Source organism: Pelecanus crispus, chromosome 20 (assembly GCF_030463565.1).
Source record: "Pelecanus crispus isolate bPelCri1 chromosome 20, bPelCri1.pri, whole genome shotgun sequence".
NCBI classification, from domain to species: domain Eukaryota; kingdom Metazoa; phylum Chordata; class Aves; order Pelecaniformes; family Pelecanidae; genus Pelecanus; species Pelecanus crispus.
The window spans coordinates 6,937,900-6,961,624 of NC_134662.1; the positions used below are offsets into that span (position 1 = coordinate 6,937,900).

The 23,725-nt window shown below is 62.1% G+C and overlaps 3 protein-coding genes across 3 annotated transcripts; 2 read left to right on the plus strand and 1 right to left on the minus strand.

The window, feature by feature from the left end:
- The first annotated feature begins 2,445 nt into the window (after window positions 1-2,445).
- Window positions 2,446-13,174, plus strand: SH3GL1 (SH3 domain containing GRB2 like 1, endophilin A2). Its single transcript, XM_009489863.2, has 10 exons — window positions 2,446-2,535; window positions 3,488-3,556; window positions 3,669-3,741; window positions 4,499-4,642; window positions 6,409-6,542; window positions 7,786-7,944; window positions 8,504-8,607; window positions 10,245-10,369; window positions 10,839-10,892; window positions 12,615-13,174. Exons 1-10 carry the CDS (start codon window positions 2,446-2,448, stop codon window positions 12,809-12,811), a joined length of 1,149 nt encoding a protein of 382 aa, XP_009488138.2. The 3' UTR covers window positions 12,812-13,174.
- Window positions 13,175-15,125: 1,951 nt separating this feature from the next.
- Window positions 15,126-17,785, minus strand: MPND (MPN domain containing). The gene is given in 13 exon segments (XM_075723872.1): window positions 15,126-15,212; window positions 15,301-15,393; window positions 15,632-15,721; window positions 15,810-15,880; window positions 15,963-16,131; window positions 16,204-16,280; window positions 16,353-16,425; window positions 16,543-16,639; window positions 16,748-16,847; window positions 16,850-16,890; window positions 16,892-17,064; window positions 17,149-17,379; window positions 17,471-17,785. Coding segments are annotated over 13 exon segments (1,617 nt in total).
- Window positions 17,786-18,762: 977 nt separating this feature from the next.
- On the plus strand, window positions 18,763-23,686 carry STAP2 (signal transducing adaptor family member 2). Its single transcript, XM_075723874.1, is given in 12 exon segments — window positions 18,763-18,846; window positions 19,018-19,089; window positions 19,924-20,019; window positions 20,612-20,668; window positions 20,745-20,866; window positions 20,940-21,006; window positions 21,008-21,081; window positions 22,084-22,153; window positions 22,705-22,801; window positions 23,074-23,277; window positions 23,352-23,423; window positions 23,628-23,686. Coding segments are annotated over 12 exon segments (1,074 nt in total).
- Window positions 23,687-23,725: the final 39 nt, after the last annotated feature.

Genomic DNA, 23,725 nt, shown 5'->3' on the forward strand with positions numbered 1-23,725 from the left:
TTCTTGGATGTCAAAAAGAGGATTAAATTAGCCTGCAAGTGAGGGGTTTTTTTTTTGCTCCTTCACATCTCTGGGAGGGTGTTAAGCCTCCAAAATCACTGTGGTGATCAATGCCCGTGACATGGCATGCAGTCCCTGACTACAGCAGAGCTCCCTGCCAGAAGGGTTATTTGCAGCTTTCTGGGCTGCAAATCCATGGGTGGGTGGGTGGAGAAGAGTGGGAATAGAATTGCTTGGGATCATTGTACCCTTCCCAGGTGTATTAACGAGTAAAGGAGGTTTCCGGAGGTGCGACCTTTGTGAAAGCGATCCGTGCCCCTTTCTGGCCGCGGAGGTTGCAGGACTTTTGGCAGGGGACGGCCGATGGCAGCTGGGAGAGAGCTTTGCTCTGCTGAGCTCGCCCTGGCAGGCAGAGCAACTGCTTCATGGGGTTTTTTTCTAGCCTCGGTGTGTCTAGAGAGGAACATGCACCTCCCCAGCTTGGAGCCGGCTTGCCGGCGTGTGTGCTGGCACCCCAAGCATGGAGCAGGCAACCAAAAAAAAAAGAGCAAGAAATCATGCCCAGATCGGTCGCCCATCTGCAGGCAGCTGTGGGGTGATAATGAGGGTAGGATGGCCCTGCAGAGGGACCTGGACAGACTGGATCGATGGGCCGTGGCCAACTGTATGAGGTTCAACAAGGCCAAGTGCCGGGTCCTGCACTTCGGTCACAACAACCCCATGCAACGCTACAGGTTTGGGGAGGAGTGGCTGGAAAGCTGCCTGGCCGAAAAGGACCTGGGGGTGTTAGTAGATAGCCGGCTGAACATGAGCCAGCAGTGTGCCCAGGTGGCCAAGAAGGCCAACAGCATCCTGGCTTGTATCAGGAATGCTGTGGCCAGCAGGAGCAGGGAGGTGATTGTCCCCCTGTACTCGGCGCTGGTGAGGCCGCACCTGGAATGCTGTGTCCAGTTTTGGGCCCCTCACTACAAGAAAGACATTGAGGTGCTGGAGCGTGTTCAGAGGCGGGCAACGAAGCTGGTGAAGGGTCTGGAGAACAAGTCTTATGAGGAGCGGCTGAGGGAACTGGGGTTGTTTAGCCTGGAAAAGAGGAGGCTGAGGGGAGACCTTATCGCTCTCTACAACTACCTGAAAGGAGGGTGTAGTGAGGTGGGTGTTGGTCTCTTCTCCCAAGTAGCTAGCGATAGGACAAGAGGAAATGGGCTTAAGCTGCGCCAGGGGAGGTTTAGACTGGAAATTAGGAAAAATTTCTTTACGGAAAGGGTGGTCAGGCATTGGAACAGGCTGCCCAGAGAGGTGGTGGAGTCCCCATCCCTGGAGGCGTTTAAAAAACGGGTAGATGTGGCACTTCGGGATATGGTTTAGTCTGGTCTACCCTTGATTAGTCTAGAGTGGGCTTGGTAGTGTAGGTTAATGGTTGGACTGGATGATCTTAAAGGGCTTTTCCAACCTAAACGATTCTATGATTCTATAATATCCCTTCGAGCCTCTTCCGTGCGCTGGTGGCACACGGCATGGCAGGGTGCAGGGCTGGGCCATCCCGCCACGCTCTTGCTGGGTCCTTTGGACCTGTGAAGACTTTATCTGGGTGTTAACCAGGAGAAGGAAATCCAGAGCTGAGCTGGGCAGACAGGAGAGCAGCAACGCTTTCCTTTCCCCGTGTCTGAATGTCCGGGGTGAACTACAGCGCTCCCTCTTTGTCTGGCGTCTCGGGTCCTCTGCTGAGCTGTGCTTCTTCCGAGAGCTGAAACAGGCTTGGTGAGGCGAGGCCCCGTTTGTCAGCCCCCTTGAAGCGTCATTTTGGCCCTGCCGTGACTGATGCTGCACGGCTCCGTGCTGGGCGGTCCGGAAGAGCCGTCCGCGCTCCCCAGCCTCCTCCGCAGCGTCTGCGCGGCAGCGTGCAATGGCTGCTGATGTCTCCCCACCGAGATGCCAGAAGCTTATCAGCCGTGGCTGTGCTCTGAGCAGCGATGTTCGTGCTCAGCACCAGAGCCGCGCGCTTGGTGTACCGGGGGACTTCGAATATGTGTGTGATCCTTTTTTTTTTTCTTTCTCCTCCCTGTTTTGAGGTCTGGAAAGGGGATTTTGCTGAAACACCGAAGATCTTGTTCTTTGTAATAACAAGCATTTTTTTCTGCATGTCCTGCTTGGTAACTTGATTCTGCGGGGCTGAGCACTGCACGGTAGGTGCAGGCACGCAGGGCAGAGTGGCTGGCACGGTGTCTCCAAGGGCTTTTGAAACTAGATGATTACCTAAAAGTTTGGGGTTTTTTTCCCCCCACTCTTCCTCAAAAAAGTAAGGAACCATTTTGAATCCTCATGGGAGCAGGAGAGTTCTAGAGGAAGAAAGACTTGATAAAATCAAGTATTTGATGTTGAAGTAAACAAACCTGTATTGTTCCTCCAGAACTGGATTTTTGACTATGAACATGAGAAATCCTGGTAATGTCCTGCGGCAGGCGTCAAGTGCTTGGGAGTCAGCGCCTGTTTCCTAGACCACTTTTGATGTCTATATGGACCAGTCCATTTGGACCAGTTTGGGGCAAGATAATCACTAATTTTGGCCGATCCGTATGTCCTACATCCCCAGGCGCTGCCACTTGCCTTGTCACGCCGGCATGGGGCTGGGAAGGAAACGTTCCTCTCCATTTGGGCTGCAGGGAAGGACGCTTTTAGGTGGATTTAATAAGGCATTTATTATCTTTCAGCTCAGGCAGCTGAATGGTGAGGTTCAGGGAGCAGGGGTCTTTTCTTAGACCAAGTGATATTTAGAAGAAAGCTGATAAGCCACTCACACAAATAGCCCAGAGCAGCCCTGTCTTTACAGTTTGTCATACATCTCACCTTTTCACTAGTTTTAGAACAGGTGTCAGAGACGCTTTGATAAATGGATTTGAAAACTTTACCGTAGCCTCTGCGGATCTCTTTATCCTCCACTTAACAAGGAATTCAAAACCCCCATGCTCCAGATCCTGAGCTCCTCCAGCATTTCCCCTAGGAGTGATGGTTTAGGGCTTTGAGAGGTCTCTGCTCTCCAGACTCTGTTCTTGTGCTGGCTGCTGTGAGCAGAGTGTGTTCATTCCCTGTTTACTTGTATTTTGCCGTGTGTGAAACCGAAGCCTTGGCTCAAAATGGAGTCGAGAGACAATTCTGCTGCTTGCTTTTTCCAGCAAGCGTTGGAGTTGGAGCTGCGTGGTGTGATTTAAGGAGCTGTGTAGCTTCTGTTGGGTGAGAAATATCCTGACTGAGCCGTGCTTTGGGAGGGTAGGAGATGCTTGGATTTTTAGTGGGGCCATGTTAGCAAAGAGCCACGTCTTTTTGATGTGCTTTGGGCTGTTCGTGCCCCACCTCTGTTCTCTTGCAGATGCTGTCTAGACCCACCCCTCTTCCATTTCTGTCCCAGGGACTTACTACATGAGGTATAAGGAGCTTTAATCAGTCAGCTGCTACCATGCCTGATTCCTCCTCCCTTGTTCTTCTTCTGCAGCTGGTCAGCGAGAAGGTTGGAGGAGCTGAAGGGACCAAGCTTGACGATGACTTCAAGGAAATGGAAAAGGTGAGGAGGGAACAAGAGAAATCTCTAAAATAGTCCATCTAACTCCTCTGTAACCTTGCCAAAGCCCTGAGCTGAACTTCACTGCTGCTGGGTCATCTTGTCTTTCGTACAGAAAGTGGACCTGACCAGCAAGGCAGTTACAGAAGTATTGACCAGAACGATAGAGTACCTCCAGCCGAACCCAGGTGAGTGCCTGGACCTCTCCTGTCCCCTTCCCTCTGCCCCCCAGTTTCCCAGGGAAAGAGGCAGAGGGGGCAGAGAGACATCAGAGAGAACTTTTTTGGCCCTGAGGTATCGGTCACCAGCCCACATTTGAGATCAGCCATGCTGCCTCCCTTGACCAGAGGCGTGCTGGGTCACCTCGTACGTGCGGCCATGCCGCGGCCTCGCGGGCTGAGCTGGCGGGGTCTGGCTCTTGGCTCGCTGCTGCTTTGCGACTCAGGTGGAGATCGCGATACCCCTCCTGCCCTGTGCTGTGTCCTGGGCTGTAGGACGCTGCTGTTGCTGTTGAACAGTGAAAGAACAGACATATCTTCTGCCTTGGACCTAGAGAGGCCCTGAAGGGGACCCGTATTTCGTGGGATGTCCAGAAAAGTGGCTTCTTTGGGCTCGAAGGGGTGGCTGGCTTTGTAGGCATCGTTTCTGGAGCCTGCTGTCCTGCATGCTTCCAGCCAGCGTTCAGAGAGCACTCCAGGGACGACAGGAGGGCTGGGGAAACTCCTTTGGCCTTCACTGGCGAGCTGTGGGGAACTATTTTTGCTTGCTGTCTTGGAAAAGAAACTTCTCTTTTCGTAGCATATGATATTTCTGGTAGATGAAGACAATAGGGCTTCTTGGCTTTGGGTGTAGCTTTAAAAAAAAAAAAAAAAAAGTTGGCAATGGCCAGCAGCTGCTGGCAAGTCCAAGTAATTGCAAACACGGCTGTGGCTGTTTCTGTGCCAGCTTCCAGAGCCAAGCTAACCATGCTCAACACGATGTCGAAGATCCGCGGGCAGGTGAAGAACCCTGGCTACCCGCAGTCGGAAGGGCTGCTGGGGGAGAGCATGATCCGATACGGCAAGGAGCTGGGCGAGGACTCCAACTTCGGTGAGTGTCCCCATCGGGCCAGCTCCCTCTAGGAGCGTGCAGATGAGGTGGCGAAGGCTGCTGCCAAATTTCCAAGCTGTTATTCTAAATTCTGGAAGGGCTGTGTGACCCGTTGTGTCACCTAACAGTACTGGGGCTCTTAAAAGAGGTTTGAAGGCTTCCACCTGGAGCAGCAGGGAAGGGGCGAGCAGAGCCCACATGTCCTGGATCCCAATCCATGGCATTATGTGCAAAACCACCTCTCAATGCTTTCTTATTAAACACTGAGATAAATTTACACATAAGAAAAAAGACTTCCTTGCTTCTAAACTGAACATCAGTGACGTGGAAACTAGATTGAGCGAGATGCGGAGTTGTACGGTGCAGTTTCCAGCTAGAGCTCTGCTGTAGGGAGGCTGTAGCCAAGAAATCTTTTTGCGTGGCAATTTCTCATAACCACGTGTGACTTGCAGGGAGGAGGGGGGTGAAGCCTTTTCGTGACATCAGTTTTAATCCACTGAAAGATCAGCCTGCGCACATGACAGACCTGGTACAGTACACAGCTGCCTGATGGCTTCCAGTGCAGGGAGGAGCCTTCTTGCCTCAGGAAAATTAAAAAGCTGTGGCTACTTTGTGGGAGTGATGAAGGATTCTCGAGAGCGTCTCTGGCCAGCTCCGAGGCCTGCATCTCTCTTGGCTTGCCGGAACCAGAGTTGTTACAGAGAGCAAGGGGGAAGGAAGTTTTTAGAAGAGCACACCAAACCTGATTTCCTTTAATAGCTTCTCTTTAGAGGAACACTTGATACATTTCTGTGCTAGTACTGCAGCCCTCCCTAGGACAGGTTATCTAGAGTTATCACAGTTGAAATAACTCTTCTTGTATATTTATTTTTCCAGCTGGACAGTAGAGTGATGTTTCCACTTCACCCTCTATTTCACTTGTATATTCTCCTGTGCTAATGTAGTGCTGAAACGGTTGGTTTGCCAAAGCTGCACAGGAATAATTTAATCTATAAATGGTTTCCACTGGAATAAAAAGCCAAGACTAAAAATGCTTTGCTGCACGCCTGTCTGGCTTAGCTGTCATTGTGGCAGGAGCCTTAGAAAAGCATGAAACGAAATAGGTTTCAATAAGCAACTTTGAGCTCTCTGATTCAGAGGGGAGGAGAAGGGATAAGGTTGGCCCGGTAGAGGCTGGTGTCTAAAATGAATAAAAGGCTGCAGGTTTGCTGCCAGCGTCTGGGGAAACTTGAAAAGTTGGTCAAAGCGCTCTGGGCTTAAAATTGTCTGAACAAAAGGATGGCCAAGGCCGATCGGACCGAACGCGCCTCTGCCCCGGGCTTCTCTTGCCAGCAGCAGCCGAGGAGCAGAGCAAGGTTAAAGGACTGCATAGCCAGTTAGCAGCTCAGCCACTCCCTGAGCTAACAGGGAGTTTAAAAATACTGCTTTAAAAAAATATTTTTACCTTTTCCTTCCTCTGTGTACTTGGTAGAGATTGTTCCCGTTTTTCAGAGGAAAAAACTGAAGCGTGTTAGTGAAGTGTCTTATGCGGAGTCTACCAACAGGCAGTTGCCTGCTCTCACGCCGGGGACCGCTCGCTCCGAGCCAGGCTTGGAGATTTGCTCCCGATGGAAACGTGGGGGCGTTGGGCGGGGGACGGAGCTTGCGCACGCTGGGTGTCTTGGCAGAATGGCTCTGCATGCAGGCGCCACAGACTTCAGCTCTGTTTAACTGGCTGGCCCCTTCTCCCTTCTCCCTTTCTCTTCCCTCCCTTTCCCCACTCAAAGGCGATGCGCTTCTTGATGCTGGCGAATCTATGAAGCGGTTGGCTGAAGTGAAGGACTCGCTGGATATTGAAGTCAAACAAAATTTTATTGATCCCCTCCAGAACCTGTGTGACAAAGACCTGAAAGAGATCCAGGTACACACCTCGATGTTTTTCCCTCCTCTAGTTTCTGGCCTCCCCTGGCTACTAGTGCATGTAACCACTTGCTCTGTCACAGCGGGAGCCAAGGACTCACGTAGGTGTTGGGTCTGTTCCCCTGCACTGTGCGTGCTGCCTCTCTCCAGATGCACTAGTATTTCCTCCCTGCTCAGCACCGCTGCTGCTACTGCTCCTGAGCAGCTCATAAGGCTGGACGCAGGTTTGAATGAGTCTTCTTTTACTGAGTTTTATGGAGGATGCTGTGGGACTGCGTCCCAACATGCGTTCTGGGCTTGCTGAATTTGGTTCTTTGTGCTGTGAGCTCCCAGACGTGTTACGTTTGGGCTGCCTGGCATTAAACTTCACAGTGTTCTTTACAGCTGTTGGCTCTATTCTGTTAGTAGCCTGGATCCTATAACATAACACTTAAGCTATGAGCAAGCTTCCCTCTAGGTCTCTTATGCAGCATCTCAAGGACGCCCTTCGGTGTCTCGCTGGGAGCTTGGTAGCTCCCATGTGCTACCACAGAGACAAGTCCATGCAAAGCATGGCCAGGCTTTGTAATAGGATCCATCCCAACCTGTAATTCACAAAGCAGCTCTCTCGAGTGAATTTTCACTTACAGTGGTGTCCCAGATAAAATAACCTCCAACTACTGTTTCACTACTTACCTGTACACCCATTCTGCAGGCTGCCGTAGAGCTAATTTAAACAGTCCTGCCCTAGGCAGTCAGGGGATGCAATGCCCAGAACCTGCATGCCAATTCCTGATCTCCAGAAATCCCCGTCGCTCCTGGGGAGCTGAAAGTAGCAGGCTGACTCTTGATCTTCCCAAAAGGCTTGCATGGGGAACAGACCCAGGCTGCTCCCTGCAGCATTTTCTTCCAGCTCTTGGCTAGAAGGGGGTAAAATCATATCGCCATTTCAATTTGTTGAGGGTTGTTTCTTAGTAAAAAGCCCCCTGCAGCCATGGCAGTAATCCTCTGCCAAACTGAGTTCGGACAGCCCACTCCTCCCGCTCACCTCGCGGCAGCCCTGCTCGCAGCTCTCGTGTCCTGGAGCCTCTCCGGAGTCTGAGCGGAGGTGGGAGCCACAGAAGCGTGTGCTCCAAGATCGGGTTTCTGAGGCGAATGAACTTGGCCTGTAACTAGAGCTGCCTTCCCAGCAGGAGACCTTGGCTGCTCCCAGTCTCTGGCTTTTCCTTCTTTTCCTTTACTGTTCATAACCATCCTCTTTCCAGCACCATCTCAAGAAGCTGGAAGGCAGACGCTTGGACTTTGACTACAAGAAGAAACGACAGGGCAAAATCCCCGATGAGGAACTTCGACAGGCCATGGAGAAATTTGAAGAGTCCAAGGAAGTAGCGGAGACCAGTATGCATAACCTCCTAGAAACTGATGTGAGTGCATGGAGGGAGCGCCGGCTCCACTGTCCTGGGCTGAGAGCTGCCGGGTCGGTTGCCTGTACGCGAGGGTGGGATCTCTCGAGGGATGCAGAAGTTAGATGCTAATTTCCACTCTCATTTTTGCAAGTGTGGTTTTGCTCTCTGAATGCCCAGATCTGAGTGCCCAGCACGTGACTTGCGGGCCTCTTATTCTTTCTGTAGCCCCGCTTCCTGATCCAGCTCTTAGGCCAGAGGAGAGGCTGTGGCTTGTACGAAAACAGATCTCTTCTCAGTGTGCTGGTGGGAGTAAGTTTGGGCAGGTAATGCAGCTTACTTGGGAAGGATTTGATCAGCTAGTGAAGCCCAGAGAGTGGTAGGAGATGTCCTCTGTCCTGCTGAGTCTCAGCCAGTGCCTGACCTCTGGTCTCTGAAATCCCAAACCTTCCCCTCATCTCCCCGGGGAAGCTGCCCTTCATACACGTTCCCCAGTATGGTCTCAGCCCCCATGTGCAGTGCAGGAGTCTCCTATCAGCTGGCGAGAGCCATTCATCCCACCTCGGTGTGATTCTTGCAGATCGAGCAGGTGAGCCAGCTCTCAGCCTTGGTGGACGCCCAGCTGGACTACCACAGGCAGGCCGTGCAGATCCTGGATGAGCTTGCAGAAAAACTCAAACGCAGGTGAGTCCCGGGGTGCTGTAGGCACTCTCAGTTTTCACAGCCACAAGCTGTCCCTGTGGTACTTGTCTGTCGATACCTGATTCTCCCTCTAGATCTATCCCCTGCGTTAAAGCTGCTTCTTGCAATCGCTAGAGCTTCAATCCAAACTTCCTCCGGGTTGGAGGGAGCGATGCCAGCTGCACAACCCGCTTTCAGTGATGGGCACATTCTGACATCTGAAACAAAGCCCCTGTGCTTGTGCTGTGGGCAGCTGGTCTCTGCTGGGCTGAGCCCTGTCTGAATCGGGGCGTGCTGCTCCCAGGGAGGCTGGAGTTGAATTTGGCAGGGGTGGAGAAGGAGGGCGAAATCCCCTTCGTGCCAGGGCTTGTGGCTCCTTGCACCGTGGACACTGAGCATGGCAGTATCCCCCAAGAAGTGCCTTTTGGCCAGACCCAGGATCAAGTCAGAAGTTGCATCATGCTGTTGGAGCAGATGGCTCAGATGTCAGGAGCTGGATGTGCCTGGCACCCTGTGTCACCTGGAAGTGCCTAGCCGAGAGTCTTTGTGCCCTTAGCTTCAGTTGTGATTAAGGAGGGTACCCGGAGATTGGCCGTGGCTGTGGTCCAGAAGGGTCCATGTCAAGGGTTTCCAGTTGCTCTGAGGACCAGAAAGTGAATGCAGCAGGGTAGGGATGATGCGATGGCCGCAGGCCAGTGGAAGAGCGCCGACATCACCTCCTTAAAGGCAGGCATCTGCGAGCCCTCCGCCAGACCCCTCATTTTCCAGCAAGCCTTACTCTCCCTTCTGTCTGCATGGCAGTCCCTGGTAGAGCAGGCTGCAGATGAGGCACTGCTGCGTGTGCTCTGGAATTTTGAGCCGTGTGAGCCTATGGTGAGCGGCGGATCGGTGTCTGGCACGCAGGAGCAGGGAGAGCCATGGAGCTGCCTGGTCTTGCGGCTCTCCCTGCCCCTCCTCGAGTGCCTGACCTCCGCAGCGGCCCCGGGGAACGTGCGGTTGCTGCCAAGGTGCCAAGAAACACAGAGGTGGTGTTGAAATACCGAGCGAGCTGGTTCACATGACTGCCGTGACTTGCACAGTCGTTATTCCTGCTGCTCTGTCTCACCTGAGCAAGCATCTCCCCAAACCCTGGCCAAGGAAGGAGAGAGGTGGCTTTGTTGCATCCGGGGCTTCCCTGCAGAGCCGGGGACGTGTCTTCCTCAGCCTGGCGCAGGGTGGCTTGGACAGAGCCAGGGCAGCCTCTCCGCTTCTCGGCGTGATTTAGCGATGCTGCCCTGCTGTTCTTTCCTCGTATGAGAAGCTGCTGAGTGGATCCTGTGCCTGGTTTGAATTAAGAAGAGCTGGGAGGATCCTGCCGAGTGTAAGCTTTGGAACTGCAGCATGAGTGTCCTCTGCTGGCCCGCGTTGCCTGAGACACCTCCGCAGCAGCGCCCGGGGCGTGTGGCCCTCTCTAAGGGCCAGCTCCCAAACCCTGGGCAAGATCCCTCTTCAAAACGCCCTGGCACAGGGGGTTGTGCAGATTCTTGTCTACAAACCCATTTGCTCCCCTGCGTGGCCACCAAGGAGAAGAAATATCGTGTTGATCTCATCATGTTCTGTTTCACACTTCGATTTATCCACATTTATTTTCCTTCTTCCAGAATGAGGGAGGCCTCCTCGCGTCCCAAGCGGGAATACAAGCCCAAACCCAGGGAGCCGTATGACTTTGGAGAAACCGACCAGTCTAACGGGGGCTTCTCTTGCAATCCTGCCCCCAAAGTCTCAGGTAAAGTTGTCCCGTGTGTGTGCACACAGATGTCACTGGAGCAGCCTCCTGGGGATGGAGGGGAACTACTCTGCCTGGAAATGCTATTTCTGGTGCGCTGGATGTGCCTGCACAGGCTCTGAAAAAGTCAGAAATGCCTCTAGACTTGGGCTGTTCTCCCTCGGGGGCCCAGCAGCCTTCGTTATATTGGCTTTGGGGATGTTCCAGCGGGGTCTCCAGCCTGGGCCACTCGCCTGTAGCGCCCAGTCAGTGCCAGGAGTGGCAGACAGGGAAAATGAAGCATCTCTCGCTCCCTCCCCACCTTCCATCATGCTGCATTCGCCCCTCCCTGGCCCCAGCGAGGCAGGCGGGTTTCTAACACAGCATGTGGGCCGCCCTGTTTCTCCTAACGCATCCTCCCTTTGGGCCCTGCCTTTCCCTCTCTCTAGTTCACGTTGTTTTAAGCATGTCTCTTTTTGTTTGGAAGCAGCTTCCTCCTCTTTCCGATCCGACAAGCCGTCCCGGCCCTCCGTCAGGAGTATCCGTGAGTTTCCTCCCTGCGCACTGCATGATGTGTGACCATCTCCCCCCATCCCTCCTTGCTCCTCCTTCCGTGATGCTGCTGCTTGGAGCCGCTAATACCTCCGTGCTGAGCCTGGCCAGCAGAACAGCTCAGCTAAGCTAGGCTGAGCTAAGCCCCAAATTAAAAGAGCTGCGCTATATTGGTATTTACCACCGAAAACTGGAGCCTGTGCTCACCCGGAGGAGTTGTAGCAGCTATCATCACTCAGGCATGTCCTGCGTGAGGCCACAGGGATCAGATGCTCTTCCATGAGATACCAGACATGCCGAGGATTACCCATTCTCATTACAAGTACCCAGCTCGGGTCTGTCCCGCTCCTGCTCGTGCTGCCCTCCCGTACCTCACTGCTGAAGGCTGGGGGAAGTGGGCAGAGCCTAGGCACGCTGAGCGGGTTTTGTGGCCCCAGCTGGGCAGTGAGGATCCCCGAATGGGTTGTGACCATGGGGTCTGCAGGTCAGCGTTCCTGCTGAAGGGACCCGGGGGTCCCGTTGGGGTCCCAAAGCCGGGCTGGGTCCGTGGCTCGGAGGCATCGCGGTGGGGAAAGCTCATGGTGGTGCAGCAACGGGGCAGGAGGACTTGAGGAGCCTGGTGTAGGGAAAGTGCTGTGGTGGTGGGACCAGTTTGGCGTTTTGGGAAGTTGTCTCAAAAACGTGAACCTGCTTGGCTGCCGCTTTTGGTGTTTTCTGAGTTCTCTTCTGATGCTGGGTCCTTTCTTGCTGTGGATATTCAGCAGACCAGATGTGCTGGCTGCCGTTCATGCCGTTCCCCCTGCCCTGGTTGGAAGAGCTCTAGCACAGAGCTGTGCAGGCGCTGGAGCAACAGGGAGGGGAACGGGGGCCCTGCAGACCATGCTGGTCTGTATTAGCTCAGTCCCTTCTCAGTAGGGATCCCTACAGCTGCAGAGCTGAGTGCCTGCCCGTCCCAAAACGTTGCTGCATGGACAGAGCAAGCAGCAGCTTTTCCTCCTATAAAAATACCCCCTTCGCAGTCAAAAGGTCTGATGCTTAAATCATGGAGCCGAGATGTGGGAAAGAGACGTTAGTTTTCTCCCCATTTTTTGGGGGGCCCTCGCACGCATCACCGGTCTGCTAATTGATTTGAACCCCTCCGCCCAGGGAGGCAGTCGCAGTTGTCCCCCTCCCATCACCCTCGGGCTCGGGGTGACCTCTCCAAAGGGGCCCCCAGGGTCCTCCTCCGCCACATCCCTGTCTGACCCCATCGTTGACGAACTGATGAACTGCACGGCAGCTTCTCTCGTCTCTGGAGGAGTAATGCGGCTTTTCTAATCTAATTTAGTTGGAGTTCAGCTTAGAGCAGGGTATGTCCAGGCAGGAACAGGCAGCACGGGGTGCTGGACGTGGGAGTCTGCTTTGGGAGAATCTGATGAAGAACGTGGTTGCAGCAAGATGGCAGAGGAACTAGTGAGCTAAAAGCCAGCGAGGAGTTCGAGCCGAGTTAATGCTTTACCATCATGGGGGCAAAGTGAAGGGCCAGCTTCTCCTGGGCAGGGCAGAGCAGAGCAGGGTTGTGAAACCAGTTGTGCAAGCCCCGGCTCTGGCAGAGCCGACGATCCCGCGCCGTGTCCAGATCTGGCGTCCGCCGGCGTGAGCGGCAGAGCCTGGGGTCTTGAGCAGGGGGTGTGCAGGGGGTCCGGCTCACCTCTCGCCCCACCTCTCCCCGCAGCCCCCCTGGACCAGCCCTGCTGCAAGGCTCTCTACGACTTCGAACCCGAGAACGACGGCGAGCTGGGCTTCAAGGAAGGCGACATCATCACCCTGACCAACCAGATCGACGAAAACTGGTACGAGGGCATGATCAACGGCCAGTCGGGCTTCTTCCCCCTCAACTACGTGGAAGTGCTGGTTCCGCTACCTCAGTGAAACGGCATCGCTCCCGTCCCCCCTCCGCTCGCGCGGGGCCGAGCTTCCATTCCACCTCCACCCTGGCACTGGCCCTCTCCGGCGGCAGGGCCGTGTTATCTCTGTGTCACCTCGGGGTGAGATTGCCACCAGGGAACAAGCCAGAAGGGTGGAACGGCCTCCCCGCCCCCCATGAATTTGGTTATTTTAATTTTTTTTTTTTTTTTTTTGTCCTTCTGGTGCTTGAACTTCGGTACTTTGCGCGCCCTGCCAGTCCCCCCCGGCTGTACGATAGTCGCAGGCCTCTCCCTGTCCAGTTTTTGTCTTTCCTTTGGGTCAAGCATCCGGATGAGCCAGGTGGGAGAGCCGGGATGCATCCTTCACGCTGAGCATCAGCGCGGGGAGACGCACGGTCCAGCGGCAGGGGGCAAAGCGGCCCCCAGCCTCACCGAGGGGCGAGACCTTAGACCCCCCCGCCCCGCTGAACACTACCCCTCTCCCCGCGGGTGCCCAGCCTCCCCACAGCCCAGCACCCATGCAGGACCCCGGCTCTCCCCGCTCCCGGGGGCTCAGGGGATGCCATGGCGCAGCAACACTACGACACCCATCAAACACTAAGCCAGCCCCGCGGTGCGGGTGCCGAGCCCTGCCTGGGGCTCTGTGCCGTCCCTCCCCGCCGTGGAGGGACAGAGCAGGGATGTCCCCTGCCCGCTGTTAGCCCGCTGCCCCCTCCCTGCAGAGCTCCGCTCCAAGGCGGGTGGTTGCTCCCTTCCACCTTTGATTTTAAGTATTTTAAGCCAGTTTGCTTCTGGACCTTGGGCTTTTCCTACTGCAAACTCTCCATCAGAGCTGGGGGGATGATTTGAGGGGCAGGGAATTGGGCCACAGCCCCGGGACTGCGACCGCGGGCAGAGCAGGTGGCGGCTCCTCTCCCCGAAGGCTCTGCCCTTGCTCTCCCCGGGAGCCGTCAGCACCCCGTGCTGCAGGACCGGGGCTCGCGGCCGCGGGGCCGGAGCTCGGCCGACCCTCATGTGCCTTTCCTGTGTCCCCCGCCTCTGCCCCACCGCGACCCTCCCTGCGGGGAGCGAGGTGCCCCCCTGCCACTGGGTTTGGTGGGACAAGGTATCGTACGTTGCGGCACCGCTCCTGCCGCCCTCAGCCCCGGGCCTCCCCGCGTGTTCCTTGCTGTGGAGGTCAGGATGGGACCTGGCAGCAGCAGTGCTCACCCCATCTCTCGCCCAACTCCGTGGTTTTCCTTGCTAGAAAAGTCTCTTCCCCCACCCTTCCTCGGCCTTGGCCGGGCTCCGGCACCTCTCCTTGGCTGGCGCTGTCCCTGCCTGGCCAGGGGCCGAGCCCCAGCTCCGCACCGGGCCCGTGCTGCAGCACGTCCCCGTCCCTGCTGCTCCTGGCTCCTGTTACAGCTACACACCCCCTCTTTAATGATTTTCACTGTGCATGTCGATGTATGTCCGATCCCCTGCTGCACTGTGCTCCGAGCGGGCTGACCGGTGGCCCCGGTCCCAGACACGGGGGGCACGGGGCAGCACCCCTCGCTCGCAGCAGTGCAGGGAGCCCGAGGGACCGGTGTCCTTGGGGCCCTCGCCTCTGTCCCCTCCCTGGTGGGGACCGGGGTCACATCCTGGGAATGCTGGCTCCCGCTCAGGTGGATTGAAATGCGTTTTGTCATCTGGGACAACTTGCTAGACCTTTTTTTTTTTTTTTTTTTGGTAATGGTTTCTCCTGGTTTTTAGGGGAAAAAAGATGACCCACAAATCTCGGCGTGTATCTCTGAATGAAAGTATTAAATGTTTTCTTCTTTCTAACGGCTGCATCCTCTCTCTGAGTGCGAGACTGGGCTCTGGGGGGGCCGCGGTGGGACGGAAGAGCAGCCCCGGATGAACGTCCCCCTGATTCAGCCCCCAAAACCAAGCAGCTGGATGGTGCCTGCAGCCTGTGAGGCCACCGCAGCACTTCGCTGGATGCCCCCAAGCCAGCGGAGCCGCACGCTGGCCGCCTCTCGGGAACTGCTCTTTAATCAACTACCACTTCCACAAACAACTTAGAGCCGAGACTCCCACCACCACCCTCCTCCCCTCCACCGCTGCCCCGGGGCTGGCGTGGCCGCGGGACACCCAGGCAGCCGCTCTGGGGCAGGACGGGAGCCGGCGGGGGGCCGGGACCCCTCGGGCGAGCTCCCTGGAGCAGCGGGCGCTGTGGTGTCCCCGCAGCGCTGTCCCGCGCCGGGTCTGGATGAGCCCTGGGGCTGGGGGGCTGCCGAGCCGAGCCCTGCTGCCGGGAAGGCACCTGCTCCCATCGAAGGGGGGCTCCCGGCCCCTCAGCTGCTGAGCTTGAGGAGGCTGTAGATCTGCTCCAAGATGTGGGCGAAGCTCTGGTCTTTGGGGGTGCGGGAGGCCAGGGAGCCCTGAGAGGGGGATGCAGCCCAGTTAATGACAACAGCCCCAGCTAAAGCCCCTCCCCACCCGGCCCAGCGGAGGAAGCCCCCTCCTCACCTTCAGCTTGTCCAGGTAGGTCTGATCCTGACTCCACAGCTCCTGAAACTTCACCAGGTCGGGGGCTCCCTTGTAAAACTCCACCAGCAGCGTCTGGGTGGGGGGAGAGAGGGGCTGCAGGCACCGGGGCTGCCCTGGCCTCGGGCACGTGGCCCCCCCGCCTCTGCGGCACCGAGACCTCGGCAGCGCAGCGGGGATGGCGGTGAGGTTGTCACCGTCACCGGGGCCAACAGCAGGATGGGGACGGGTGGCGGAGGCCCAGCCAGCCCCCAGTGGGGCCAGCTTGTCCTTGCTGGGGTGCACGGGGTTTTTAGGGCCTCCCCACGCTCACCATCTCCTGCAGGACATCGTTGGTGAGGAAGCCGTCCTGGATGTAGGCCACCTCCACGTCCATGGGGATGCCGTAGTCGTTGGGCCGTTGCTGGAGGATGGGGAGTGGGGGGGGTCACCCCACAGCACTGGGACCACCCCCATCCCAAATACCCACCATGGGGATGGCAACCACTTACCTCTGGCGGCGGCATCACCCAGAAGGGTGCGATTTTGGACTCCACGCCGGGGTTGCCATGGTAGTAGGGTCCTGGGGACGACGAGAGATGGGGCTGACACGGGGGCGTGACGGCAGCCCCAGCACCCCCAGGACGAGGGCACCGGGCTCTTACCGCAGATGAGGGCCAGGCAGGGCTGGAAGCCGTTGCCGCTACCCTGCAGCTTGAGCTGGTAATCCATCTGCGCGTCGATGTCGTGCAGGGAGGGCAGCGCGGGGCCGAAGGGGTGGCTGTGGTACCAGCCCACCAGCGACAGCCCCCGCAGGAACAGGCTCTGGCAGATCTGGGACGGGCAGACGCCGTGGGCGCGGGTCCCCTGGGACCCCCAGCACCCCCCACCCCAGGGCTGCTTTACCTCCTCCTCCACAGCGCCGGCGGCCTCAGCATCACCCAGGCGGGTCCGGCACGGGAAGGCTCGCAGCACCGTCAGCACTGGGGGGGGCAGAGGGGTGGGTGGCTCCGCCGTGGGATGGGTGGGCCACCCGCCCCCCCCCCGCTACCTACGCTGCGTGTTGGTGTCCCATCGCCCACCCAGGTAGCCCACCACTTCACTCCGCGTCAGGTGGCTGTGGAAATCCTGAAGGAAAAGGTTAAAATCAACAGTTTGGCCCCAAAACGTTGCCAGGGATACACGCTGTGGGTGTCCCCAGCGCCATCAGACGTCCCAACCTGTCCCCCCGGGGAGGGGACGCACCAGCAGCAGGAGGACGTTGCTGGAAATGGCCACGTTGAAGGGCTGGAACTTGTTAATGGCGGCGAAGGACGTCACCTCCACCAGGGTCTGGGGGTTCCTGGAAGAGCCGCAGCCCCGCTGCCACAGCCACCCCGGCCCCTCCCGCGCCCACGGGGCCGGCGGCGGCACCCGTGGGGCTCAGCTCCCCGTCCCTGTCGCACCCTACCTGGCCGAGTCGCGCGTGCCCAGGGTGCAGTAGCGGACGGGCACCCGGGGTTTGCTCTCCAGCCTTTTTGCCGGGGGGCCGTGATCTGCGAAGCACAACGCCTGTCACCGCCGCCGCGCTGCTCAGGGTCCCCGGGACCACCGTGCCGCCTTACCTGTCCCCACCGGCTCCGGCAGGCTCTTGCACTGCTGCTTCTTGCTCTTCTCCTCCGGTTTTTTGGTAGCCGCCGGCTCCGGCATGGGCGCCCGACCCTCCCTTGACGCCTCTTCCTCTTCCTCCTCCGGCATCTCCTCCTCCTCACCCTCGCTGGCCAGGCTCTGCGGGCGGCACAGGGTTGGTGCCCACCCCAGCACCCGCACTGGGGGGCACCCAGCGGTCCCGGAGCAGGGGTCCCGACCCACCTCCTCGGCGGGCGGCGCGTTGGGCTGGTGCTTGCGCAGCCAAGCGGCTTTGTACTGGTCCAGCTTCTGGCCCTTGTAGCGGACGGACGCCCAGCCGCACCCCGACTTCTTGGCGGGGTTCACCAGGCGCTTGCAGTGGGTGGCCCAGGCGCTGGGAGAGTTGAAGACCTGCCCCGTCTCCTGCCAGGTGATGGTCCCGTCCGCCCCCAGGTCCCCCACGAACTTCTTGCCCTGGGGAGCGTGGGGTGAGCGGGGAGGCGCCCGCCGCTCCCCCGTCCCCAATCCCCGTCCCCCGTCACGTCCCCGCGCCGGCGGGGCTCACCAGGTAGTAGATGGAGAGGACGCCGCGGGCCGGCTCGAGGAGCCCGTCACGGAGCAGGACGCGGAGGGTGATGCCGCGGCGGGTGAGCACGGCCCCCCGGCCGCCCCCCGCCGCCTTCGCCCCGCTCCCGGCCTCCGGCTCAGCCTCCGCCTCGTCCAGCCCCGGCTCCAGCTCGTCCTCATCCTCCTCCAGGCACTCGTCCCCGCCGGGGGAGGTGGCCGCCAGCGCTGCGGGATGGGACACGCCGTGTGGGGTCCTCTCCAGGCGCAGCACCCATGGGTGTCCCCCCAAAAGGCACCCTTGGGTCCCCCCCATCGTGTGGATGGAGACACGGGGGCAGGGACGTGGGGACAGGAGGGTGTGGACATGGGGACACGGGGACACGAGCGTGCAGGGACGCGGGAAGAGGGGACACAGGGACGCGGGGGGGGGGACACAGGGACAGGGCGATGGGGGAGAGGGGTCCCCGCGCCAGGAGGAGGGGGGACAGTGATGGGGGGCGGGGAGATGCGGGGACACGGGGGGACACGCGGGGACACGGGGGGCGGGGGCGCGGGCGCGAGGCTCTCCGGGCACAGCAGGGCCCCGCAGCCCGGAACCCGGAGGGGCGCGGGGGGCCCCGGGGAGCTCGGCCCCGCCCCCCGCCCCGTGGGCGCCCCGTGGGTGCCCGGCCGCGCGCACCGAGGGTCCCGCGTGCCCGTGCACTTGCGCGCGCGTGCGTGTGAGCACGCGCAGGTGCACGCGTGTGCGCACCGGGGGGGGGGGGGGAGGGGTGCACGCGCAGGTACACACGTGTGCGCACCGGGGGGGGGGAGGGGTGCGCACGCAGGTGCACGCGTGTGCACGCGCGTGTGTACGCGCTGCGCGCGGGGGGGGGGGGGGGGGGCCCGCGCGCGTGCGCGGCGGGTGTGTGCGCGCGCGCGCGCCCCCGGCCGGTCCCCGTGCGCGTGCCCGCGCGCGCGCGCCCGCCGGTACCTGCCATGCTCCGCTCCCGCCGCTCCCGGTGCGCGCGGCGGCGGCGCCACGTGATGGGGCGGCCCCGCGCGCCCCGCCCCGCCCGGTGGGGGGGGGGGGGGGGGCACCGGCACCGGGGGGGGGGGAACCTGCGGCGGGGGGGGGGCGGCAGCCACGCACCTGCCGCACCGGGGGGGTCACGGGCGCGCAGACCCGCCCCGCCCCCCCCGGGCCACCCCCGCTGCCCTTCGCCCGGGGCGGGGCCGCCCGGTGCCCGCAGCCCGGGAGGGGCCGGCCCGGCCCGGCGGCACCTGCGGCTCCGGCGGCGGCGGGCGGAGATGGCCCGGCCGGAGCCACCGCCCCGGCCCCGGCCCCGGCACAGCTACGAGGGCTTCGTGGAGAAGCGGGGGCCGCGGGACCAGGTGGGCCGGCGCCTGCCGGGACCGACCCCCGGGACCCCCCGCCCCGCCCCCCGGGACCCCCGGCCCGGCCCGCCCGGTCCCCGTCCCCTCCGCCGCCCGGGCCGTGCCGCTGCGTGCCCCCCGCAGCCCCCGGGGCGGCGGAGCTCAGTCCCGGCCCGTCCCGTCCCGCAGGGCTACCGCAGGGTCTGGGCCGGGCTGCGGGGGGCCACGCTCGCCTTCTACAGGGGGCCCCGGGACTGCGAGGTACCGGAGGGACCCGGGTGGGACCCCCGGGTGGGCTGCCCCGGCCGGGGCCCTTGGGACGCTCCCGGGCTGTGACCCCCCCGTGGGGCCCCCCCAGCCTGAGACACTCGCGGGCCGGGACCCCCTCAGAGCGGGACCCCCGGGCGGGACCCCCATGTCTGGGACTCCCTCAGGGCGGGACCCCCGGGCAGGACCCCCATGTCTGGGACCCCCTCAGGGCGGGACCCCCGGGCGGGACCCCCATGTCTGGGACTCCCTCAGGGCGGGACCCCCGGGCAGGACCCCCATGTCTGGGACCCCCTCAGGGTGGGAGCCCCGGGTGGGACCCCCATGTCTGGGACCCCCTCAGGGCAGGACCCCCATGTCTGGGACCCCCATGTCTGGGACCCCCTCAGGGCGGGCACCTCCAGCCTGGTACCTCTGGGACATCCGGGGTCTGGGGCACCCGAGGTGGGACCCCGGGATGGCACCTTGGGGGGGAGTCCCCTGGACTGAGACCCCTGGGCCCCCCCGGGCTGGGACCCCCAAGGTGGGACCCTGGGATTGGGATCCCCCTCCAGGCTGGGACCCCCCCGACAGCCCTGGGCCAGCTCCCCCTCAGGGTGGGCACCTCCCCAGGGCTGGGCCCTTAGAACTGGGACCCCCAAGGTGGGACCCCTGGGCTGGGACCTTTGGGTGACACTGGGGGGGGGCCCCAAAGGCTGGGACCCCCCATGGAGGTGAGGGTGGGAGCCCAGCCTGGGGCAGGGGGACGGGGCGGGGGGCCTGGAGGGGGCTGAGGCCCGGCACACTCGTGTCCGCGGGGGCGGGGGGCCCACACTTGGGTGCCCCCAGCCCCTGGAGGTGCTGGACCTGGGTGAGCTGGTGGCCGTGCGGGCCGAGGGCGGGGGTCTCGTCCTCAGGCTACGGGGACGGGAGGTGACGCTGAAGGTGAGGGGCACCCCGTGGGGGCACGGGGGGTGCGGGGGCGCAGGGACATGGAGGGCAGCGGGGGGGGCTGGGGGGACCCAGTGTCCTTGGAGGGGTGTTGGGGGACAGAGGGGTCTGAGGGGATGGGGGGGCACAGGTGGGGGACACAGGAGGGGACGCGCAAGCGTGGAGGGGCAGAGGGACACGGGGGCATGGGGGGGGCACAACAGCCAGGGCTGGGGGGTACAGAGGGCAGGATTTGGGGATACAGGGGGCAGAGGGGACAGGATGTGGGCACTGGGGGTATGGGGGGGCACTGGGGGGGAACAATGGGCAGTATTTGGGGATACAGGGGGCAGAGGGGACAGGATGTGGGCACTGGGGGGACACAAGGGCACGGGGGCACAGAGGGCAGGATTTGGGGACACGGGGTGGCACAGAGGGCAGGATTTGGGGGCACAGGGGATGCAGAAGCAGAGGGACAGGGTTATGGGATGGAGGGGGCAGGCTTAGGGGCACGCAGAGGCTTGGGGGGCACAGGGACAGGGTATGGGGACGCAGGGGGGTGCAGGGGACAGGCCGCCCTCACGGCTCGTGCCCCCCGTCCCGGCAGGCAGAGAGCTGCGAGGCGCAGGAGATGTGGCGAGGATTCATCCTGACCATGGCGGAGGTGGGCACGGGGCGCCGGCCCCGGGGGCCGCGGTGGCAGCGACCCCGCTGTGCCCACCGCCCCGTGCCCCCCGCAGATGAAGGTGCCCGCTGACCTGGCGCTGCTGCCCGGCCACGTCTTCCAGCTCTCGGAGGCCCTGCGGCAGGAGCAGAGCCGCAGGGCCGCCCCCGCGTCCCCCAGCCCCCCCCGGCCACCGCGGTGAGTTGCGTGGGCAGGGGGCACGGCGGGGGGGCTGGCGAGGCTGGGGGTGACGGGGCAGGGCTGTGCCCAGGGTGCCCAGCTGCTTCTTCGAGGTGTCGCGCCTGGAGGCCGAGCAGCTGCTGCAGCGGAGCGCGGGCGGGGGGGAACATGGTGCTGCGCCCCGGGGGGCACGGCCGTGGCGTCTCCGTCACCACGCGCCAGGAGATGAACGGGTGAGGCGGGGGCACGGGTGGGGGACAAGGGATGGGTGGCATCGCCGTGTGGGTCCCTGTGCGAGGGGTGGCACCGGGGTGCAGGTCCCTGTGCAGGGCTGTCCCCAGGGCAAGGGTCCCCATGCGAAGGGTGGCCGCAGGGCCAGGGTCCCCGTGCGAGGGGTGGCCCCAGGGCCAGGGTCCCTGTGCAAGGGGTGGCCCCCCAGGGCAAGGGTCCCCATGCGAGGGGTGGCCCCCCAGGGCAAGGGTCCCTGTGCGAGGGGTGGTCCCCCAGGGCAAGGGTCCCTGTGCGAGGGGTGGCCCCCCAGGGCAAGGGTCCCCGTGCGAGGGGTGGCCCCAGGGCCAGGGTCCCTGTGCGAGGGGTGGTCCCCCAGGGCAAGGGTCCCCATGCGAGGGGTGGCCCCCCAGGGCAAGGGTCCCTGTGCGAGGGGTGGTCCCCCAGGGCAAGGGTCCCCGTGCGAGGGGTGGCCCCAGGGCCAGGGTCCCTGTGCGAGGGGTGGTCCCCCAGGGCAAGGGTCCCCGTGCGAGGGGTGGCCCCAGGGCCAGGGTCCCTATGGGGTGCGGGTACCAAACTGAGGGGTGGCCCCGGGGCACAGGTCCCCATGTAAGGGGTGTCCCCCCCAGGGTGCGGGTCCCTGTGTGAGGGATGTCCCATGGGCACGGGTCCCCGTGTGTGGGGGGTCCCCGTGTGCAGGGTGGCCCCGGGGCACGGGTCCCTGTGTGCAGAGCATCCCTGGGGCACGGGTCCCCGTGTGCGGGGGGCCCCCATGTGCGGGGTGTCCCCAGGGCACAGGTCCCCATGCACGGGGTGTCCCCGGGGCGCAGGTCCCCGTGTGCGGGGGGTCCCCGGGGCATGGGTCCCCGTGTGCGGGGGGTCCCCATGTGCGGGGGGTCCCCGGGGCATGGGTCCCCGTGTGCAGGGGGTCCCCATGTGCGGGGTGTCCCCGGGGCACGGGTCCCCGTGTGCGGGGGGTGGCCCCCGCTGACGCAGCCCCTGCACAGCACGGTGCTGCTGAAACACTACAAGGTCAACCGCGTGGACCAGGGCTACGTCATCGCTGTGGACACGCCGGTGAGTGACGGGGGGCAGAGCTGGGCTGGTCTTGGGGACAGGGACCCCCCCCCGGGGCACCCACCTGAGCCCCTGGGCCGGGCCCCACAAGAGCTGGGACTCCTGGGCTGGGATTCAAGGGATTGGGACACCCAAGGATCTGGACACCCCAAGGCTGGGACCCCTGGGAACTGGGACAGCCAAGGCTGGGGTCCCTGGGAACTGGGACACCCCAAGGCTGGGGTCCCTGGGAACCCCAAGGCTGGGGTCCCTGGGAACTGGGACACCCCAAGGCTGGGGTCCCTGGGAACCCCAAGGCTGGGGTCCCTGGGAACTGGGACACCCCAAGGCTGGGGTCCCTGGGAACTGGGACACCCAAGGCTGGGAGCCCTAAGGGGGTGGGACCCGAGGGACTGGGGCACCCCGAAGGGACTGGGGCACCCCAAAGGGCTGGGAGCCAGTGGGCTGGGACCCCCCCCCCCCCGGGCCCAGAAGCTGTGGGCAGGGAATGGAGGACTAAGGGGGAACCATGGTGGGGGGGTCCCCCCAAATGACACCGCGTGTCCCCCCAGCATCGCTGCTCCTCGCTGGCCGAGGTGGTGCAGTACTTCGTGGAGAGCAGCAAGGGCAGCCTGCAGCCCCTGCACCGGGAGTACAGCCCGCAGCTCGGTGGGCACGGGGGGCTCGGCGGGGTCTGCGGGGGGCTTGCAGGATGGCGTTGGGAGCAGTTACGGGCGGCTGGGATGGTGGAGGGCATCTGGGGGGTCTCTGGGGTGCTTGGGGGTTGCTGGAGAGTTGCTGGGGTGACTTGGGGTGCTGCGGGATGGTATTGGGGGGGCAGAACTGCTGGGGTGTCGCAGGCTGGCACTGGAGGTTTGGGGGTGTCAGGGCAGGCAGAGGGTCTGTGACAATGCCCCCCCCCCCTCCCCGCTCTGCTCCAGAGTTCGTGGAGTTGGATGGTGAGAACGGGGAGGAGGCCCAGGGGGTGTGTGAGCCCCCCCCGGCTGCCCCCCAGCGCCGCGGCCTCAGTGCGCCGAAGCCGCCCCCGAGCCCCCATCGCCCCGCGCTGCAGCCCCCGGGGGGGCCCAGGGGACCACCCCCATTTGGTGGCACCCAGGAGGAGCAGACCCACGTGAACGAGCAGGGTGAGGCTGATTGGGCTTGGGGAAACTGAGGCAGGGAGAGGCACCCCGATGGTGACCCTTGCCCCTCTCCGCAGGGGAGCGAGACCCCCAGGGGCTGGGGCCCCGTCCTGCCACCCGCCGAGCCCTGCTGCCGCCCCACAACCCTGGTGAGGGGGGTCCGGATGCCTGGGGGGGGGGGGGGCATGGGGAGGGTGCCAGGACCCCGATGCCTGGGTCCTGTCACTGATTCTGGGGGGCAGCGGGGACAAGCGGGGGAGCAGAGTGGTCCCTCTGGGGTCACTGGGTGGGGGGAGAGAGGAGGGGGGCCTGGGTCCTCTGCCAGGCGGTCAGCCCCCCGCCCCGTGGCGCAGGCATGGCGGAGGAGCTGGCCCAGAAGCTGCAGCTGCGCCGAGCTCTCATGGAGGACTGAGGGGTGCCAGCGCGGGGGGGCCCGGCTGCCCCCCGCTTT